The sequence below is a fragment of the Pongo pygmaeus genome, chromosome 13, assembly GCF_028885625.2.
Source record: "Pongo pygmaeus isolate AG05252 chromosome 13, NHGRI_mPonPyg2-v2.0_pri, whole genome shotgun sequence".
Lineage (NCBI taxonomy): Eukaryota > Metazoa > Chordata > Mammalia > Primates > Hominidae > Pongo > Pongo pygmaeus.
The window spans coordinates 42,263,532-42,280,237 of NC_072386.2; the positions used below are offsets into that span (position 1 = coordinate 42,263,532).

Consider the following 16,706-nt stretch of genomic DNA (forward strand, 5'->3'; position numbering starts at 1 on the left):
AATACTGAAAAGCAGCTTATTATAATTGTGCTTATTAACAAATCAGGATAGGAAGAAGGGGCATTAAGGTATAATAATTTAAAGGAATTTATATATCATGTTTTGGTTATGTAGACTAAGTGCTTTTTTAAAAAAATGAAGAAAACCCAACTCTTTCTGTTAATTAACAGATCTACTAAAGTAGACATAGCTTGAAGCACTGCAGCACCACAGGGGTGGCTCTGGGTCAGAACTCTGCTCTTCTATGGCCTAGACGCAGAGACCCCTGGCACCCAAGGCCTCAGTTCTGATGCCATTCTCTAACAAAAGAAACCAAGGCTCCTGGCTGATTCCAGCACCAGGGCAGGGAAAGTACAAGATGAACCTAGAAGATCTTGTGCCAGAAAGTAAAGAATTGCTGAAAAAAAGGACAGGGCTTGTTGAAAGAACATGGGAGCAACATAAAGGAGCTTCCAATTGCCAAATCCGGTACAATTTGAGAAAGAAAATAAATAATGACTGTACTGAGTTATATAGCCCACAGAATCAATTAATGTGAATGTGTTCATAGTATATAAATAATTGGGTAAACATGTCAGTGGTGGGAGGGAGAGCTCTTCCCTACTCATTCTTACTAATGTAGAAGAAATGATGGGAACAGAAAATTGCTGTTTGACAAACCACAATGGTAATGGGTACAGACAAGAACACTCAGTGGACACTAAATTTAGGGCGCAATGTGTGTTGTGAAACGGGGTATCTGCAGAGTCTTGAGAACCTCCTCTGAAGATGCTTAGTGACTCCCAAGGGAACAGTAGTAACCTCACAGTAGAGACCACCCTAGCTATGCGGTCATCACCAGATACGTGCATGCAGCTTGTAGCGCTGATATCATGCACTGAGAACTCGGCATCACTGCTGTGGTTTTCTTGCCCAAAATGTCTCTTGTCCAAGTACTAACCAGGCTCGACCTTGCTTAGCTTCCAAAATCAGACAAGATCGGGTGTGTTCAGGGTGATGTGGCTGTAGACTCTTGCCCAAAATGTGTAGCCTGAATCTGATCATGAGGAAACATCAGATAGACCAAAGGGCTGTGCTACAAAATAATTGCCAGCACCCTTCAAAAGTGTTATGTAAGATGTTATCTAGGGGAACTGGTTATACAAACTCTGTCCTATTTTTCCAACTTTTTGGAAGCCTGAAATTATTTGGAAATGAAAAGAAAAAAAAACTCTGCTTCCCCATTTGAGTCTGAAGATGAGCACCCTATTATTCTTTCTTAGATGGTAATATTTACATCATTCCTTTTATTGCATTATGTATTTGCATTTTTACCTTTTACATCTGCATTTTTATCTTTTCTGATGCTCATAACGGCAATGTTAATAATACCTGTTGGGTGGATATTGTCATATCCTCATATCCTTTTCATAGCTGAGGAAACAAAGATTTGGAGAGGTTAATGACTTTCTTGGAAGTCTCGCCATCTAACACAGCCCACTGTAGACTATGAGCTTATGGGGTCCCTCCTCTCCCTTGGATAACTAATGAGAAATGGTAACAGGAGTTTCTGTAGTCTGGCTGTCCAGCCACAGTTGCTTCTGAGATTCTGGACTCCACACAGCTGAATCAATAGACCTGAGACTTCTTGCCGTGGAGCTCTTGAGGGCAGGGAGGTCTGGAGTCCACAGGTGCAGGGGACTTGTATTTGGATTGGCTTGCAAAAGAACCCTGGATACTTCCACACAAATTAGTAAAAGTCTCTGAAGAGTAAACTTGTCCGCCCATCATTTTGTGCATACAGATTCTAAGTGCTTAGTTCTCACTTTGGAAAAAAGGTTCCTTTTTGGCCCAAGTTGAAATATTGATGCAAGAGTCAGACCTGTGGAGATCAAATTCTCGGCTTCGTTATTCACAAAGACTATGTTGGAGAATGTATTATAGCTTAGATGCGTGGAAAAATGGGCTTCTTTTTGACATAGCCCTGAATGGAATTTCAGCCCTGAAGTGCAGGCCTCCCTTGTGAGGGTCATGGTTGGGCGGTGTGGGGCAGTAGAGCCTGCCCTACTAGCTCACTGCATCGCTGAGAGAATAGACTTTTCTGCACCCTCTTTCCCTGTAAGAAAGGGGCTGGGCCATTTATGCCCTGTGTTTCTTTCCAACTCACCAATCAGATAATTAATTCCTTTCCCAGAGGAGGAATGAAGAGGGGAGGAGGGAGAGGAAAGTCCAGGAGCATTCATCTAGTGAAGTCCCTACTCAGGGAAGTCCAAGGTGTCAGAGATAAGGATGTTCTTTTCCTCAGGGTACAGGGAGGGCACCTCTTGGATGAGGGTCTTGTGACCTGCTTCAGGGGAGAAGGGTGAGGGGATATGATTATTATATGTTGGTTTTGTAGACCAATATATTATTATATATTGGTTTTATTTATTGTAACACAAACAATAAAATCCCTTCTTTACCTTTTAATCAATAGATCTCATGAATCAGATATGTTAATAGTAGGAGGTCATCAGATTATGAGCAAAGTGCAGAGAAACTGCCAGGTCACCATGTATGTGTGCATATGTGGTTCTTAGCAGGGGAGTTGGGGCAGGTTGACACTTCTGGAGAATTGTAGTAATGCCTCAATATATATAAATGCTTATTCTTTTAATTCCAGGAGCTTCCTCCATCTTTGCAACTACTTTTTATAGTAGTAACTGCAGACTTAACGATCCCTGTCTTACAGATAAGGAAGCTGAGACTTACAGAGGTAAAGTGAGTTGTTCAAGGTTACAGAACTGGGAAGTGGTAGAGAAAAGACTTTTCCTTTGTTCTTATTTAAAATACTACTTTTATGTTTCAAAATTTTTATAAATCAGTTTTTCCATTATAAAAGTAATGTGAGCAGAGTTCAGATAATTTAGAAAGAGGGGAAAAAAGTCACCAGTTATTTCCCTGTCCAACATAAGTGAGTAAGAATTATGATTTCTAGAGGAAAGAGACAAAACCTCCAGTTAAGTAATAGCAAATGGCCTTGGGAGGCTGCAGCCTAGTTCTCTAGGATCACAGTTTCAGTGGAACCAGTATATTGTGGGAAACGTTTGACTTCTCTTGAGGCAAAAAGGAGTCAGGAAATGAATAAAAGGATCTGATTCCAGAGCCCAGATGCTCATTTACTATGAAGTTTTTTTGTAACCAAGCTTATAAAGTAATTACTAAAATAAGAATTGGAATGTAAGTGATAATGATATAGTATAGTTCCAAATTTTTATAAGTTATGTGTTCATTTTATATATGTATATTTTAAAATAGACTAAAAAACTCATCCTGCCTTAAATGAACATATCTTTTAAATTAGAAACATGAGGAGTCGTCACCTCACTGAAGATATATATTATGAAAGGCACTCGGGCATGTCTCCAGCAGGGCAGGAATATGAATATGTGGGCTGAGCACCACAGTTTTTGGAGAATTAGACATGGTTGTTAACTTGCACAGGGCTTGAAAGTTCACAAAACACACTCATAATAACCATTGCCTTTGCTTCTGCTGCAGACATTGTGAAATGAGAGCACTTCAAAGATGAGGCTAGGGACTCAGGGAAGTTAAGGGACATTGTGAAGGTCACAAGGCTAGAGAATGGCTTGGCTGACTTCTAATTTCCAGTCCAGGAATCTTTTCATTATTTATATCATGCTGTACTTGAGGGGGATGCTATGCTGATGAGCCTCTTGCAAAAAATGCTGGAGTGCTTTTTTTTTTTTTTTTTTTTTGAGACAGAGTCTCGCTCTGTTGCCAGACTGGAATGCAGTGGCATGATCTCAGCTCACTGCAACCTCTGCAGTGGTTGGGATTACTGGTGTGGGCCACCATGCCCAGCTAATTTTTGTATTTTGAGTAGAGACAGGGTTTCACCATGTTGGCCAGGCTGGTCTGGAGCTCCTGACCTCGTGATCCACCCACCTCGGCCTCCCAAAGTGCTGGGATTACAGGCGTGAGCCACCGCACCTGGCTATACTGGACTGTTTTTAAATTGCCTTGCTCATCATTCCAGTCTGGTTGGACAGGTATGGTGAGCCAATTTCCAGTTCACGTGGTAGGTGTGGGTAGCTACTTTAGGTTCTTAATCTAAGGAGGCAGAATGATGAGCATCTGTTTTAGGAAGAGAAGAGTAACCTGAGAGTGGTATCCCAGTGTGTCTGATATGTGCTGGAGTTTGAGAACCATGGAGTCAAAGCAGTAATAGGAAGGCATTCTTGGAGAGCATTTCAGAATTCAGATCTGAAGTGGTGAGAGTCTCAATTAATGTGATGGCAGTGGAAATGAAGAGGAACACGTGTGTCCAAGAGATACTTGACAGAAGTCTTGGCCATGGTGAAAGTTGCTCTCCTGGTCATTCCTTACACAACCCATGGTAGCCCTAATGTGCTGGAGAGGGGTGTTAATTCCAGGTGAGCATCATTGTAAACCACTCAGAAGAGCTGAGTTTACGTGCTCGGAGGTGCTGAGCTCCCACTTTGTGTATCTAAGTGGGGGGTGTGTATAGTGTATCCTCCCAGGTGACAGTGTGGCCAGCTGAGATGCAGAGGTGGATGTTTGGCAAGAGGACTAGTATCTGTTCACAGTCTGTTTCCTGGTAATGAAGGATGAGGTGTAGCCTTAGCGAGAATTGGCAGGAGGTAAAATGGGAACACCTAATATTTGAACGGAAGGGATGTTGAGAAAAAGAGTGAGGATTTCAGAGCTGATGTATTTTCTTTTGTTCAAAGAATAAAATACATCCTCTCTGCCGCTATGGTTTCTGGCTTTTGCCTGTTTTCTGTCCTCATTTTCTCTCATTCTCTGCCTTGCTCATCACATTCCCAGTTTAGAATCCCCCCTCTGCCCTCAACCTAGATATTCCCTTCGCTGGCTCCATTATACAGCAATTGGATGTCACCTTTTTGGAGAGCTTTTCCTGACCATCCTCATTAATGTTGGGCCTTCTCCTTACCCCTGCGTCCCACCAAAACTAGGTTCTCTTCCAGACCACTTATCCCAATCAGGGATGACCCTGGTCAGTTCTTGGTCTGCTTGTGCAAATCTGCCTTCCCTTCTCCAGTAGAATGAAAGCTCTTTGAGAGCCTGGGATCCTGTGTGTCTTGTTCATTGCTGTATTGCCAGCACATAGAAGAGTACCTGGCACATATTTACCATAAATATTAGTTGAAAGGGCTTTAGGTAAAGATTTGATGAAGGGCAGAGGTAGGCAATGGGGAAAGAAATGGGTCTATAGACCCCAGGCAACACATGGTGACCAACCTGGACTGGACAGTAGAGATGAGACAGGATAAATTCAAGAGATGTTCAGAATGTAACACTGACAAAATTTCATGATGGACTGTTACAGGAGGTATCAGGCAACTTTCTTGTGAAAAATCTTGCCGTGAGAGGTTTGTGAACTCCTAGCATTCTTACTTCGTCTCTTCATTCGCTGGAAATTTAAGGGCAAAGCGATTCTTAGCCCTCCATCGAGAGCTTGCCTTGGTTCTACTCCATCCTACAGGAGGTGTCTCAAACTCTAGGCATGAAGAAGTCTCTGTTTCTACTCAGAGCCGTTGTACCCGTCCATCCACCCATTCACCACTCAACATATTTTTTGAGCACGTAATATGTTCTAGGTATTGTCAAAGGCACTGGTGCACAGGAATGACTAAAACAACCTCCTTGCATTTATGTCCTAGAGAGGAAAGACAGACAAGCATGTCTACAAATGCTACATGCACAGGATACTTTTGGGTGGTAATAATGGTGGGAGAAAAAACAGTGAGACAGGATGGGATGGGGTCAGCCAGGCTGCTGTGCATTAGCTTAGATCTGAATAATAAGAAGGAGCCGTGAGAAGACCTGCGAGGAGAGAAGGGTTCTGGCCTTGCCTTCAGAACCTATTCCTGCTAGAAGAGTCACTGAAGGGGCACTTTGCTTTCATGTTTTAAAGAATGAAATTGAAGAGGTTGGTGGGATGGAAACTCAACTTCAAATACTTATCAAGTTTATTTATTTTTATTTCATTTTATTTATTTATTTATTTATTTAGTTTTTGAGACAGCGTCTCGTTCTGTTGCCCAGGCTGGAGTGCAGTGGCATGGTCTTGGCTCACTGCAACCTCTGCCTTCCAGGTTCAAGCAATTCTCCTGCCTCAGCCTCCTGAGTAGCTGGGATTATAAAGAGTGCACCACCACACCCAACCTAGCTAATTTTTGTATTTTTAGTAGAGACGGGGTTTCACCATGTTGGCCAGGCTGGTCTCAAACTCCTGACCTCGAATGAGCCACCTGCCTCGTCCTCCCAAAGTGCTGGGATTAGAGGCATGAACCACCATGCCTGTCTCATTTATTTATTTTTTTTGAGATGGAGTTTCACTCTTGTCGCCCAGGCTGGAGTACCATGGTGCAATCTCGGCTCATTGCAACTTCCGCCTTCTGGGTTCAAGTGATTCTCCTGCCTCAGCCTCCCGAGTAGCTGGGATTACAGGCATGTGCCACCACACTCAGCTAGTTTTGTATTTTTAGTAGAGACGGGGTTTCACCATGTTGGTCAGGGTGGTCTCTAACTCCTGACCTCAAGTGATTCACCTGCCTTGGCCTCCCAAAGTGCTGGGATTACGGGCACTTTGAGCCTGTAATCAGCCACCACGCCTAGCCTCATTTTATTTTTTTGAGACAAAGTCTCTATTGCTCAGGCTGGAGTACAGTGGCGTGATCATGGCTCACTACAGCCACAAACTCCTGAGCTCAAGCGTCCTCCCGCTGCAATGCCTGTAGCTGGGATTACAGGCACACACCACATGCCTGGCTATTTAAAAAAACTTTTTTATAGAGACGAGTGCTCACTCTGTTGCCCAGGCTGGTCTTGAACTCCCGGTCTCAAGCATTCCTCCTGCCTCAGTCTCCTAAAGTGCTGGGCATGAGCCAAACATACCTGCTGGTTTATTTCTTATCAGCATTTTTGTTTGCCAAATCATCCTACTGCTCATTTACTTACTGAAATATTTCCCTTTTACAAGTTGTTACACAAAACATTTTAGAGATGACTTTAAAGAACAAAATTTCTGTCAATCATAAGTGATTAATATATAATTTTCAAAAAAGGATAAAATCATGACTCATATAGATACAAAAATGAACATGTTAAGGATTTTATTTAATCACCGATTAATTATTAATTATAGATGGGGACATTTGGCAGATGTTATAATAGGTTCAAAGGAGAAATCAAAACAGAACAAATTTCTGTGAAGTAAAGTACTGTTGAAATTAATATGCAAATTCAGGAAAACTAACTTATTCCACGGTGGGGGAGGGAAGTTAGTTGAACCTCTACTGGCCAGGACAAAATTAACATGCCTATAGACAACAGTTATTTTGCGCTGCTATTAGTTATCTACAATTTACAGAGTTGTAATTTCCCCGAGAATCAGAATCTAATTACCTGTAGAGGTCTCCTCTAGAGTCTCAACAGTGCATGGTTTTCCAATGAAGCACATTTTTTTCCCATGTATAACCAGAAATCTGCCCCTCCTCCATGTACAAAAGTGTGGAATTCCTACATGTATGGTCTTTGAAACAGTGGGGAAGGGAACTATCATCTATTTAGCACCTGCTATGAGCAGCATTTGTCACTTTACCTCATCCTCACAGCAGCCCCATGAAGTAGGTGTTGGTCTTCCCATTTTACAGATCAGAAAGTTGAGACTCAGGGATCTTATAGACAGTAAGTAGCAAAGTTAGAATTCCAGCCTGTCCTGTCTCCAGAATCCACACACACACACACACACACACACACACACACACACACACACACACACACACACACACACACACACACACACACACACACACACACACTCTCTCTCCCTGGGGACAACTTGCTGATCGTAAAGCTATAGAAATTCTCTGTGCTTTTTTCTTGATCTTTAGTTCATCATCAACCAAGGTGGATCTCAAAAGTGGCCTCGAAGAATGTGCTGTGGCATTGAACTTATTTCTAAGCAACAAATTTACAGATGCCTTAGAATTGCTTCGCCCCTGGTAATTTACTTTGTGTCTTTTAGATAAAATATCTTTCAGATGTTTCTGATTGTTTCGCATATTTTAATCTCTCTTGTTCAGATATTGTCATCTTATAAGTAGTTTTATAAGGCTTCAATTTTGCTTTCTTCAGTGAAATGTTTTTATGTTTGTTCCTTTTAAATGTTATTGAGAAAATTTTCCTTTGAAATGGGGAGGGGAAGAACCAGAATATGCCGATCTCAGTGCTATAAAGAAATTTAAGATAAGAAGACTATTATTGGGGTTCTCTATTTGTTTGACAAACAAGCAATTTAATTTCAGTTAATAGTACCTGTTAAGTTTTCAGGTGTGGCAATAAAACCTGTACTTGCCTGCTTACTTGGCCTTTATCTTGACAAGAATAATCTTACATTGTGCCCTCAAACACTTGCTTAGATGAAGCTTAGACCTCATATAATAATTTCCAAGATTACTTGGGCATAAAAGTCGGCAATCTCGTTCCTTACTTTGAGTGGTTACCAGGGTGACTGGACTCTGGTCATTTGAATCTTAGAGATTGATTGACCTGCTGAGGAGCTGCTATGGTAATTCTGTTAAGATTTAGAGTAGCTGTAATCAAGATGGGTCAGCTATCGTTTCACAGGTTAAGAACAAATGATGAAATCGATGGTGAAGCCCTGTAGTCTAAGGAAATTTTCCAGTGTTGTCTTCAATATTTGCCTCACAATCTCCATCTTGCGTGTCCCCTGCTTTTTTCCTTCTGTCCTCCTCTGTCCCTCAGACTTCTTTGTCTCCTGTCTCTACCTCCTTTTGTCTGCTTGTCTTTCCCTCTCTCGGTCTCTCCTTCTGTCTCTTTTCTCAGCCTACTTGCCTGTCTTCTTTGGGTTTTTAAATGCTTTTATTCATGAGCCATAGTTGTACCTATTTTTGGAGTACATGTGATAATTCCTTACCTGTATACAGTGTTCAGTCATCAATCAGGGTAGCTGGGTTATCCATCACCTCAAACATTTATCTGTTCAGGAACATTTATAATTATTCTCTTCTAGCTATTTTCAAATAACGATAAATTATTGTTAATTATAATTTCTCTATTATTAAATACTAGAAGTTATTTCTTCCATTTAACTGTATTTTTGTATCCATTATCTCCTTTGATTTTTATTCAAACAAGTCTTTCTCTGCCACTGACACACAGCTGGTCATAACATGGAATGAAAATAAATGATTTAGTGTTGTATTCAGTCAGGTTAGTCTCCGACTTTTGTACATGTTTCAGTGTTTAAATGGCTCACGCCTGTAATCCCAATACTTTGGGAGGCCGAGGCAGATGGATGACCTGAGGTCGGGAGTTCGAGACCAGCCTGACCAACAGGGAGAAACCCTGTCTCTACTAAAAATACAAAAAATTAGCCGGGCATGGTGGTGCATGCCTGTAATCCCAGCTACTCGGGAGGCTGAGGCAGGAGAATCACTTGAACCCGGGAGGCGGAGGTTGTGGTGAGCCGAGATTGTGCCATTGAACTTCAGCCTGGGCAGCAAGAGCAAAACTCTGTCTCAAAAAAAATTAAATAAATAAAAATACTTTTCCCTCACTTGAATCATTTTTTTTTTTTTTTGCTTCTTGAAAGAGCTTTCAGTTAAAAATGTGAGGTTTGAAACCACAATTAGTGATTAACTTTGGGCTGCTCTGATTCCTTGTGGTTCTTTTGAACAGATAGTGCCCTCAATGTTCAGGACAAGCTGCAGATTACCGAAGGATGTTTATACTATTTCCATGGAGGCAAAGAATAATGTGGCTTGCATTTGTTTTGCATGGCAGCAGGCTGTTACGCATTAATATTTAAAAACAAAACCATGCATTACCATTTTAAACCTTATAAATAATTAATACAGCTTAAGAAGTTTTGAGAAAATAAATGATGTTCTCATAGCCCGAGAATCTGGATGTCTGCCATCCATTAGGACTAGTTAACATCCTTAAGAATCCTGAAGCAGTTCTCACTGTAACTTGATGATTTGAAATATCAAGAACTTTAATCAGGAACCTCAGATAATGGGATTAGACTAGATACAAGGTCTGACAATTACTTTGGTCATGGCTCTTGTGACCAGCCTAACTTATTCCAAAATCTTGTTTGCTGTTGGCCTTTGGCTGGAGAGGAGAGGGATTATTTTATATGAGCCTTTATTTTTGAAAAAATATGTCAGAATCTCTCTGTCAAAAAATACATTTCCAGCGGCCTTTATTTTAGCACTTATTTCAGAGCCAAAGGCCCTATGCTGCCCCCTTTTCAACAGAAAACAGTTGGTTTGCTTGCAATCTGCCTGCAGGCTGCCCTCTTCTGTTGAAATAGGGAAATGCATATTGTCCCCTTCAACCTGGAACATTTTGTTCCGCCTGTGTGGGTTTACATTGGAAAGTCCTTGGTATTTGAGTTTTTAAGAGGTTACTTTTCACCACCCATATAATTTCGGTGATTATGGTGAAGGAATAAAGGTTACTGTGCAAGTCAGGACATGCATTTACTAGGATTTCTTATGATCAGTATTTCCATTGAATTAAAATGTCTGAATTCCCTGTGTTCTTCCCAGGGCTAAGGAGAGTATGTACCATGCCTTGGGCTACAGTACCATTGTGGTGTTGCAGGCTGTCCTGACCTTCGAGCAACAGGACATCCAGAACGGCATTTCTGCCATGAAGGATGCTTTACAAACCTGCCAAAAGTATGATGAGTCATTAAATACTTAAGATGTGACTGCAAACTTTTATGCCTGTGTGACAAAAATAATGTCATTTGCCTGACCAAGAGCTCTGTGTTTGAAATTGGCCACAGTTACAGAAAAGAAATTCAGCCTCGAAGCTGAAGGATTCCCATTTGGCATCTATATATTCCACTTTTCTTTTTGATAGCCTGGGGTCTGAGCTACAGAGATCTGGGGGGGATTTCAGTGGGATTAGCAGCAAGCATCTCTAAACGTAGATGACGTTAGGTACTGCATGCCAAACCAAGCCACACAAGGAACATTCTTGTTTTAAGTGGGAGATGCAAATTCATGAGGGAATGTTTTATTTGTTTAAGAAGGACCTGTTTTTGAACACTTTTGTTTGGTGAAAATGAGATAGATTTTTAGTTTTATTTTAAGCTTTACTTTGTGTGTATAGGAAGACCCTATCAAAATTTTTTTCAAGGGGAAAGTTATTTTGATATCTTTTAAAAAATGATAAATGTTTCACAGTATGGAAGATGCTTGGTTTGTGGACATTTAGGGATATTCAAGAATCCAGGAATGGCTGGCTGCAGCACCCTGATCAGATGGATGGGAGGAAATGACCCCTGTTGCTGTCAATTGCTTGATGTGCCCCCATAGGACTAGGGCAGAAGGTTCATGATCAGAAGGTTAACATGGGTGAAATTACATCCTGATGTAATTGTGTTGTAAGTTCCTCAAATGAAGAGAGCTTCCAAATATTGCACTTTAACTTCACTTTTAACCTGTGGAGAATTTTACCACAAATACTGATTTTAGTTATAGGGATAAGGGAAAGTACTTTGGAGGTTAGTTTTCATTGGTGTGTGTGGGTTTCCCCACGTGGTGTTCAGTAACACAGACTGAGTTCCCACAAATGGCTAGTCAGTGCTGCATGTAGAGTGTTGGAAAAGGATGATCTGTGTCCTATAGACTTCAGGGTTTAGAGTTTCAGCTTTTTGACTCTTTGGTGTGATAGTGACTGAAATGAATGTCAAATGAAAATGAGCTCAGCCTGATTTTTTTTTTCTATTTTCTATCTCCCTTTTTATTTATTCAATGTAGATACAGGAAAAAATACACAGTTGTAGAATCTTTCTCAAGTCTTCTTTCTAGAGGATCCCTGGAGCAACTGAGCGAAGGTAAAAGTCATTTAAAAGATCACTTTATTCCTTGATTTTAATAGTTAAATGATCATCTCATAAAATTCCATACCGAAGTATATAAAGTAAATGGAATGTCTTTTTCTCTTCCGTATCATACTCACCCTCCAGAAGTAACCATTGTTAATAGTTCATTTTGAAGCCTTTTCTGTGTACATACTCAAATACATAAATAAGGTACACATAAGGTTTTTGTTGTTGCTCATGGATTGTTCATTTTTTTTTTTTTTTTTTGGCAAGCATAGAATCACATAATAGGTGTTGTCCTACAATGTGAATTTGGCATTGACACTTCCCCAGGTTGTTACATGTGAGTGTTTAACAGCTGTGTGGTATTCCATAGGATTGCTATACTGCACTTTACTTGGCTTTTCTCTATGGCTTTTATTTTTTCATTGATATAAATAATAGTGTCCTAGAATCCTTATACATATGGATTCATGCATTTTAAAAAGTTATTTCATAAGATAGATTCCTAAAAGTGGAAGAACCAGGACTGACAGTTTGAAAACTTACAATATTTATAGGTATTCCCAGTTTTTTTCTACATATAGGTCAGTTTATATTCTTACCATTCATCTTTGAGAGTTTCAGTTTTCCACAAGCTATTAAAAATTTTTTTCAAAGCGAAAGTAATTTTGATATCTTTTAAAAATGATAATGTTTCACAGTATGGAAGATGCTCGGTTTGTGGACATTTGGGAATATTCAAGAATCCAGGAATGGCTGGGAGGAAATGACCCCTGTTGCTGTCAATTGCTTGATGTGCTCCCTGGGACTAGGGCAGAAGGTTCATGATCAGTTCTGTCTTTTCAGTGTTACACTCTAGTCCACAATAGTTTACAAGAAAGGAGCATCTAAATATTCCTGTAGAAGGAAAAAAAAATGTCCTTCAAATGTCACTATTGTAGAATAAAGCTTTTGCCATCCCAGGAGAATCTGTGCCTGTATTGCCATTGTCAAACATGTTCTGTGAAGAGGTAACACAAAATACTAGAATATGCCATACTAGAAAACACAAAATACAAAGCTACTAGAAGTAGCTTTGGCTGATTAGAGCAAGAGCTATTCTGGATATTGCTGTCAGAGTAATTTCTAATGGTCAAGTATATGTCAGACATATTTTTGAGTGTGTTTTATTAGGAAGTTTTGTTTATTTTGTTAGATGAGTATTATCAGCTTGTTATGGACGTTGGAGAACTTGGGAACATTTGCATGATGTGAAGCTAGAGTATTGATTATAGGAGAGGAATTATGAGACATTTCACATCTTTGGGACTTATTTCAAAGGGGCATGATGTTGACCCCAAAACCATGGTCAAACAGAATGGCATTTCATTGGTCACTCTAGGCAGCTGAAACCCATCATCTTTTTCTCCAGAAACTGACCTCCAACTATTTATAAGAATGTATTTATCCCCTTGACTTCGGATAGAATATGTCTGCATATTTTCCATCTTTGGGCTGCTTATGTAAATTAGTCCCGTTAGACCTAAAGTTCACTAAAGTGGGTTAATGAGAAATCAAATAGGCCCAAAAGAAATTGAACTCTTGTTGTATTCTCCTTTCTGTTACCCTCTCTCTGGCTTCCCTCTAGTGGCCCATTGACCTCTGCCTCCCTTTTTTCCATTTCGTATGAAGGCTGATATTTGAGATTTTTTTTTAGCTGCGTTTTGGCATGAATGACATGGTATTTTTTGTATGAGTATAAATAATAATAATAATTTGGCCGGGTGTGGTGGCTCACACCTGTAATCCCAGCACTTTGGGAGGCCGAGGCGGGTGGATCACGAGGTCAGGAGTTCCAGACGAGCCTGGCCAACATGGTGAAACCCTGTCTCTACTAAAAATATAAAAATTAGCCAGGCATGGTGGCGCACACCTGTAGTCCCAGCTACTCAGGAGGCTGAGGCGGGAGCTTGAACCCAGGAGGTGGAGGTTGCAGTGAGCCGAGATCGTGCCACTGCACTCTTGACTGGGTGACAGAGTGATACTCTGTCTCAAAAATAATAATAATAATTTGAAAAATAAGATGATAATGCTCCTTTTTTTTTTTTTTTTTTTTTTTTTTTTGAGACCAAGTCTTACTCTGTTGCCCAGGCTGGAGTGCAGTGGCATGATCTCGGCTCACTGCAAGCTCCGCCTCCCGGGTTCACACCATTCTTCTGCCTCAGCCTCCCGAGTAGCTGGGATTACAGGCACCTGCCACCACGCCCGGCTAATTTTTTGTATTTTTAGTAGAGACGGGGTTTCACCATGTTAGCCAGGATGGTCTCAATCTCCTGACCTCGTGATCTGCCCGCTTCAGCCTCCCAAAGTACTGAGATTACAGGTGTGAGCCACTGCACCCGGCCGATAATCCTCCCTTTTTAAAAAGCATCCTGTATGTGCCATATTCTGTCCTTGTTGCTTTTCTTAACATTAACCAATCTAACCTCCTCTTTGTAGACTTGGAACTTGATCAGAGTTATCAACAAATGGCCAGGATTCCCCACCTAGCAGAGTAGGGTTAACTGATCATCTGCCTTTCCCTAAGCCACAACTCTTCCATTGTAACCCACACTTTCTCCTGTAGGCAAGTAGAGAAGGACATGAAATGTGTCATATATGGATGAAGGAAATAATGAATTATTTCTGTGTTAGTCATCTTGAAAACAGATGATACTGTGTTGTTATGTTTTTGTAATGTCTTTGAACAATGGCAGTTTAGGAAATCTGGAATAAGGTAGAAAATTACTTTTTACTAATTATAAAAAGTAGGCTGGGCCTGGTGGCTTGTGCCTGTAATCCCAGCTACTCGGGAGGCTAAGGTGGGAGGATCCCTTGAGCCCAGGAGGTAGAGTGTATTAGTCCATTTTCATACTACCCTAAAGAACTGCCCAGGACTGAGTAATTTATAAAGGAAAGAGGTTTAATTGACTCATAGTTCTGCATAGCTGGGGAGACCTCAGGAAACTTAAAATCATGGCAGAAGGCAAAGAGGAAGCAAGGTACCTTCTTCACAAGGTGGCAGGAAGGAGAAGTGCATGTAGGAGGAACTTGTCAAACACTTATAAAACCATCAGATCTCGTGAGAACTCACTCACTGTCATGAGAACAGCATGGGAGAAACCACCCCCATGATCCAAATATCTCCCACCAGGTCCCACCCTTGATACAAGGGGATTATGGGGATTACAATTCAAGATGAGATTTGGGTGAGGACACAAAGCCTAAGCACATCACAGAGGTTGCAGTGAGTGCAGATCATGCCCCTGTACTCCACCCTGGGTGACAGAGCAAGACCCTGTCTCTACATAAATAAAAAAATAAACTAATAAACTTGTGACTATAGCCTATTATGAAATACAGGTTTATTTAGACTTTCATATCTAAAAGCAGTGCTTAGCTAACATTATTTCAGTGCATCATGAAGTTATTTACTCCTGTGGACTAAGGAATTTATAATTAAGAGATATTCTGGTAGTTACCTACTCATAAGTGCCTAATGGCTAATTTTGAGAACTAAAGAACTATGCAATGTAAATCAACCACAGTGAAAGAATAAGACTTTTATAAATTAAGCTGTATTTTATTCTTAGTGAGTTTGGCTGTCAACTGCAACCCAAACAGACTTTGTGTTCAAGGGAGCATGTCAAAACATTGTAGCTTTAGTGTGTGATTTGTTTTTCCTCTTGGTAATTTTCATTTACATCCTTGAGTGTCTGGTTGTCTACAGGAGTGAGTACATTTCATTAAACTTTTCATGGGTTTAATGTGGAACATACTAGTTCTTTTCTCTTGTGGCTGGCGGATTGCCCCAAATGGGTTTCAAATTCCCATTACAAGCAGATATTTAAATGCAGTGAATACCTAGGATGTGAAAGGGATTTAATATGACAGATACTTATTTGCAGAATACAAAGTTCAAACTCTCATGCCTTTTCTGTCTGCCTTGTTGTCACATCCCCATGCTGCTCTTAAATTTGTTCATCTTTCACTTAACCCTGATCTGCCCACCTGTCTGCTCAGATCTCTGCGGGGACTGACTCACTGTTGCCTCCTGAATCAAGTGCAGACTCTAACATTCAAGGCCATTTATAATTGAGCCTTGACTTAACCCTTGCAGCCTCATTGATGTCTCCTCCCTTGACTGGCTTTTCCTGAAGGTGCTCTTGGCTTTCCTTGCTCCTGTTACCGGCACACTCCCCTCCGCCCCCAACCCACCGCTGCCATCACCACCAGAGACTTCATCCCCTCTGCATGTACCCCAAGCCAGCAATCTGTATTCCTGAGCAGACTTTCATAGCTCGTAATTCCTGGTTCTCACTCTGTTACAGAATTACCTAGGAAGAGGATATTCAGGTGACTGGGTAAAAATAAGTTACCAGTTGGTATCCCACTGAACACAGCTAGAAAATCACTAGGCACACTTTGAGGAGAGGTGTTCTGAAGGACTGAGACCCTGACTGTGGATGTGCAGGCTGTAACTCCTCAAGTTTGGTCTGTTAATGGCTTTGGCTCCATCTTTCTGTGTACTGTTGAAGACCTTAGCTGCAGAGGTGCTTCTTTGTAAATTAAACATTTGGAATATGAGCATGGCAGGAACTTGAACCAATTTGTGAGAACCAGTGGGTTGTATGTGTGTGTAGGGTGGGGGTGGCATCTATGTGTATAAGCGCAAGAAAGTACTTGTTGTCATCTAAGTCTATTTAGCACTAATCCCAATAATAAGAAATACCCTATTTTCAGTCACACTCCACATAAAAATGCTTTCTGCTTTCTGAGCTTTTACCAA

At 40.8% G+C, this 16,706-nt stretch overlaps 1 protein-coding gene across 5 annotated transcripts in view; it reads left to right on the forward strand.

Moving 5' to 3' along the window:
- Nucleotides 1-16,706, forward strand: part of TTC39B (tetratricopeptide repeat domain 39B) — a 141,593-nt gene that overhangs the window by 83,304 nt on the left and 41,583 nt on the right. For 4 of the 5 annotated variants that reach the window (XM_054501572.2, XM_063649500.1, XM_063649499.1 and 1 more), the window contains 3 exons: nucleotides 7,923-8,033; nucleotides 10,611-10,742; nucleotides 11,832-11,908. In XM_054501572.2, the coding sequence (XP_054357547.1) occupies nucleotides 7,923-8,033; nucleotides 10,611-10,742; nucleotides 11,832-11,908 (320 nt within the window). The remainder of the gene's footprint in view (nucleotides 1-7,922; nucleotides 8,034-10,610; nucleotides 10,743-11,831; nucleotides 11,909-16,706) is intronic. The other variant, XM_054501573.2, reaches the window with a different exon arrangement.